Raw genomic sequence first — 5,923 nt, 5'->3', positions numbered from 1 at the left:
ATAATCCTAAGCAAAAATAAGGTATCAAATTATAAGAAATTAAATCAATGGAAATAAGGAATTACTACCATGTGCAAACTTAATGATTATGAAATAAGTTTTGGTTTTTGGGTATCTAGTATTGATAAGTCAAGTATTAGCCAATGATATTATAACAAAATATATTGACAAGTTAAAAATAAAATCAAAATATAACAAATTGAATTTTAATTTCATTATTAATTGAACCAATATTTGAATGTCCATGCTCATCCTCTATATGTTTTCTTTTTATTATTTTATAATTAAGCCAACATTTAAAATTGTTTACATACTTACATTACACATACACATCTACATTATACTAAGCTATAAAACACCTATCAACATAGTTATTTACCATAGATGAATACCGCCAAATTTCATTATACACATGCAATTTCCACAAGTGCACAAAGACAAAGTAATCTAAACCAAAACTAAATCATCTACCAACACACTCATACTTTTATGCATAAGTCTAAAAATAAGATTGCAAAAATTACTTTAAAATCCCACCAATATTCTAGACCCTCTTTCCCATCAAATCCCTTTCCCAAAGCCAAAAGTGCAAAGCTATAATAGTCTATAATTTACCCTATCATTGGAGGTAGTAGTGAAAAGCTTTTGAGCAATAGCTTATGTTGCATAAAATACCCAATACTAACCTCATGTTCAACAAACATAACATTGAGATATTCATGCCATAAAACAAACATAACGTAATTCTTAAAACCATAGAATAAATCAACAAAAGTAAAATATATCATGACATGCAAACATATGTAAACATCCCTATATAGAATATATGTAAACATCCCTATAATAATCTAATAAAAATAGCATTGTACTGCACATTATTCTTACAAAGCTAACATACTATAAAAGTTAATTATTTGCATGCAACAAAAATGTATAAAAACAACAATACAAAAACATCTGCAGATTAACATGACTTTATTACAAATTCTAAATTTTACCGCCTTTGGAGCTAATTATTTCAGGGAAGGTTTACCGAAAAGTGAAATTTTGTACCAAGACAGTAGAACAAATTTGATTCAGAGAATCCTGGTGGTGTGAAAACACACCATTGATATGATTAATTATTATAACTGCAACTAAAAAGTTTATGCCCTCTCTCCACGGATACGGCGAGCGAGCTGGATATCTTTGGGCATGATAGTCACCCTCTTGGCATGGATGGCACACAGGTTGGTGTCCTCAAACAGCCCAACCAGATATGCCTCCGCCGCTTCTTGCAGTGCAGCCACCGCTGACGACTGGAACCTCAAATCTGTCTTGAAGTCCTGGGCGATCTCCCTTACCAGGCGCTGGAATGGCAACTTTCTTATCAGCAGCTCTGTGCTCTTCTGGTACTTTCGGATCTCACGAAGGGCCACGGTACCGGGCCTGAACCTGTGAGGCTTCTTCACTCCTCCCGTCGCCGGGGCAGACTTCCGAGCTGCCTTTGTTGCCAACTGCTTCCTTGGCGCCTTCCCGCCTGTTGATTTACGAGCAGTCTGTTTCGTTCTCGCCATCTCTTTTTCTCTTCCTTTGCTCTGCCCAGATAAATTCAATCCAATAAAATTCTCAACTCTGACTGTGTTCTTTTCCTCCCGCCCCTTTTCCCTTTTATAGTCACCACGGCACAAGTGTCGTTAAAGATTTCAAATTTCAATTTCGCGCCGACACGTCTCCACCGTCCGTTTCACACCTAATCGATGGCTGCGATCGCGATCCTCCCCTCCCATCACACGGATAGCCACAGACTTCCCTTTGTGCGTTTTTTTAAATTATTTTTAACCATAAATATTAAATTGACATATAAAATTACTTGTTTGTGGACAAGGCATTTCAATATTAAATTTCGAAGCCCGGTCTCTTGCGACTTCAAACTTATACGTGCATTGTTTTTTTTTTCCAATTTTTATTTCAAATAGAAATGGAAATTTATATTGAGAAAAAGTTGCAAATATAATTAAACATATAGAAGTTGGAACTTATTTTCGTTCTTAAAAAGCATTAATCTTTTGCTACATCACTTTTTTATTTATTTTTATTCTCTTTTGAACATCATGTTAGCTTCATTAATCTTTTGCTACATAATTTTCTTTTCCTTTTTTTGGTTGAACATCATGCTCGCTTATGATGTTCAACACAATCAACAAAAAAAACAATAGATGTTTTGCTTAACATTGTTGTTGATTTGGATTAAGGCACAAAAATGGTAATTACACGATTTAAATATCTAAATCAAAAGCTATAAAGTTAATAAACACTGGATAATGGAAAGGAACAACATAATTGATTCAATTAGAGAATTAAGGGGAAAATGGAACAAACTGGAGCTCGGGTTTCTCTGCGCAAAAATGAGTTTTTGGGAGCAGTCGCCTAGCTCTGTTCATTGGATGGCTCGAATGGTGGACAAGGTTCATCGGAGCATTGGAGGGTTTTGTATCCAGACATGTTAAAGATCTTGTCCTGCCTCCTTGGGCCTCCTTTGCTCCAAGGGCCTTTGGAGGTCTGTACACACAGGTCGGCTGGGTCGCTGTGGGCTCTCTGTTTTCCGTTGAAGCGGCCGGATTTGGCGTCCCTGCGGTTGGAGTGGGCTACTTTTCACACGTTGCTCCGAACTCTGGATGCCTGCCAATCTTGGGTTGCGTCCCACGGCGGCCCCTATCTTGCACTTGGGACAATTATCGCACAAGGCACGTTGTCGAATGTCTTGCTATGGGATCTCGCCAGGTTTTTTTGGCACGGAGGAGGGCGCAGGACGAACGCATTGTTTTCTCCGGCTTCTTGTCAACTCGGGCAACGGTCATTCCTTTTTCCTGGCTTCTCTAGCTTCAGGAAAAATAGATGCAGTGGACAGACTGTTTTCAAGCCATACTTCATTGTTGTTTCACTTCAACACAAGTCTCCCCAAGTCGTAAGTGGCCCGTGCGCTGGTTTTGGCCTTCGATACGATGGCCCTGGCTTTTTCTTTTACCATCAATCGCTCATTTCGGCCCTCTGTGGCTCATGGGTTTCCCCTTGTCGCGCGGTTTTTGGGCAATAAGCGGGAGGATGGCTCCGGGTTCATGGTAACCCCCTATCATTTTCAATTTTTTTATAAAAACTCCAGCTGGGCTTTCCTTATCAATTTGGGTTAGTCAAGCAGACAATGTGAATTTCCTAAAGCATTCCATCATGCAGAGGGTTGGATATCCTGCACATATGCAAAATCTAATATATGGAGGCAGAGCATTAGAAGATATCTAGTCTCTACAGGATTACCATATTCAATCTGCATCCACCATTGCCCTCAACCTGAGATTAAGGGGGGGGGGGGCATAGGGTCTGCCAAAAAACCTTTCAATGTAAGTAATGGCTTTAGGAGCACTACTTCAAAAAACTCAGAAGTTAATAGGAACCAAATGAACGGAGGTCCCTCCTTTAAGAATATACTGCAAGGGAAAAGAACAACGACAGAACCAACAAAACAGGAGGGTTCATCCTCTAGCCCATACATCGTGGAGCTACTGAACTCAATCCCAGAACTTAATATAGATGATACAGAAGCAGATGTGCATTGTACCACTTTCGAATCACAAGCTTTTGCAAGAGGGACCATGGTTATGGGGAACGACAGGACTTTTCATCACTCCTTGGTTTCCAACATTCGATGCAAACACCATGGTCATCACCAGAATGCCGGTGTGGATTCGATTGTACAATCTCCCTCTTCATTTCTAGGATGAGAGCATACTTACAGGTATCGGGAACAACATTGGGAAATATATCAAGACGAATTCCCAAAGATTGGATGAAAGGATCTACACACATGCTCGGATTTGTGTGGATGTAGACCTCAACAAAGGTTTGTCGGACCGCATACAACTGATCCATAAGCAGATGAACTGGACTCAGACTCTAGACTATGAAAACACAGCCTTCAGATGTAGAATCTACAGACAAACAAGGCATCTTCAAAATATATGCCCTGAAGCCAAAAAAGACACTGTCAGAAGGAAGAAGAATGGGAAGCAACCAAAAGGATGGAATTTCCCTCCACCCCAACAGGATGTGGAGGAAGACGAAGCTGAGGAGGAATCCCCACAAACCGGGATCAACCAGACATCACAAGTACCAGAAAAACAGGGGATTTCTCTCAGGAACCCAATGGAATACAAGACAATCAGGTACAAACAACAAACATGCCAGAAGCTATGGAAACCAGTGGGTATAAACGTACCCATACATCAGACAATTCAGATTCAGACAAGGACAATGTAGGACCTGGTCCTGGCAACCAGCTTGCACTTGTCTCTTCTTCACCATCCCAAGGGGAATGGCACAAGGTGGAAAAAAGGAAAGGGAGAAAAGCCTAGCTTTCTTCCCAAGTGTATATTAGTTTGCTTTTTATTTCTGTATGTATTTGACTATCATCAGTCATGGACTTGATGCTGCTATGAATCTTTGAAAATGTAACATGTAATTTTGTTTTCACTAATAAAATTAAGTTTTTTCCTTGGGAAAAAAATGGATAATGGATCTTGTAAGATCATGAGATGGCCCAAGTTGCACAACATATAATTTACCAACCAAGTTTTGTTCCAAATTTGTCCCTTTACTAGTTCAAGCAACAATCGATGTTGTCTTATATTTTTCAAGTTAGGCAGTTATATGTTATGGTTTGTGAAGTCTTCCACCTCAATGAATCAGGCTTGAACTTCCAAAAAAGATTTCAAAGCCATGCAAGATTTAAAATAACTTCCATCTCAATCTTGTTTCTTGAAGATGGGAGGCTTATTAGGGTTTGTTGGGGAGTGATTGTGGATGTGAACCTAAGCAATTGTAAAGTGTTATGATTGCATTTATAGGTCATCTAATCATACTCACGGCAAGATATAACAATTTTGGCTATTATGAGTTGCTTAACACAACCAAGCTTGATTGTCATGAGATTATCACGGGTCAAATTGCCACCTTGTCACTTGACATTGTCTATTAAGCTACTCTACACAGTTTTTGTTGAAGGTGCAAGCAATAACCAAATGTTGTCATTAAAGGTCCCCCTAAATTTGTTATGAAAGTTTATCATGAAGTACTTAAATTCTTTCCAATGAAATTGGAGTTGATATTCTTGTAAATAAATATATTATTGTGTCTTACAACCTTGGATAATGAACCTTGTTAGGTTACTTTACCGGTAGGGTTTCTTATAATTGGATGTGCATGATTATTGGGAGTCTAACTAAATTGGTCTTTTAGTTTAGCTTCAATAAAAAGTTCCATGTCTTTGAGGTGATCGTATGTGACCCCTAGATGTCTCATACTACCTTGATGGTCTTATTTAATGATACGAGAATTTATCTATCTATGAAATTAGTCAAATTTATATTAATGTCTTAGTTGAATTCTTAGGCCTCCGTATGTAATACTTAAAATTTCCTCCAAACAAATTTTAAATCTTTTGGGAAATTCATTTGTGATTGGCCCCAGTGTTTCCTCAACCCTCACTCTCATAAGTTTGTATGTAATTAAGTCAACCTATTTGAAGCTTTCCATGTGCAAATTTTCATCTAGGCTAGAGTAAAATTTATTCTTTGGGTTATTAGGCATATAGTGTATTGAAGATAGTCTGAAGGATTAGCTCAACTACTTGTTGCCAATTTTATTAGGTATTTGGCAATTTTTATGTCAGTAGATGCCTAGTTCAAATACCCACGGGTTAGGCACATGAGTCTACACCAACAGGTTTATTAGGGATGCCATCCAAAAATATAGGAAGCATCCCTCGAGTTTCCTTTGGAAAAAAAAATAAAAATAAACTTACCAAAGACAAATTTCCATTGTCAAATCCAATACCCTTGGATTCGGGGTTGTCTCTTATTAGACAAGGTTGAATCTCCTTAAACTTTTC

General features: G+C 38.3%; 1 protein-coding gene across 1 annotated transcript; it reads right to left on the bottom strand.

Annotated features, from left to right (window-relative positions):
• Positions 1 to 1,011: 1,011 nt before the first annotated feature.
• On the bottom strand, positions 1,012 to 1,607 carry LOC149229481 (histone H3.2). The gene has a single exon (XM_089375844.1). It carries the CDS (start codon positions 1,554 to 1,556, stop codon positions 1,146 to 1,148), a length of 411 nt encoding a protein of 136 aa, XP_089231970.1. The 5' UTR covers positions 1,557 to 1,607; the 3' UTR covers positions 1,012 to 1,145.
• Between the last annotated feature and the right edge of the window lie 4,316 nt (positions 1,608 to 5,923).

This window comes from Pinus tabuliformis, chromosome J (genome assembly GCF_031772625.1).
Source record: "Pinus tabuliformis cultivar Carrire ecotype Pingquan chromosome J, CPIR1, whole genome shotgun sequence".
Taxonomy (NCBI): domain Eukaryota; kingdom Viridiplantae; phylum Streptophyta; class Pinopsida; order Pinales; family Pinaceae; genus Pinus; species Pinus tabuliformis.
Note: the sequence above shows the minus strand (reverse complement) of the source record. Positions and strands in the feature narration are given on the sequence as shown.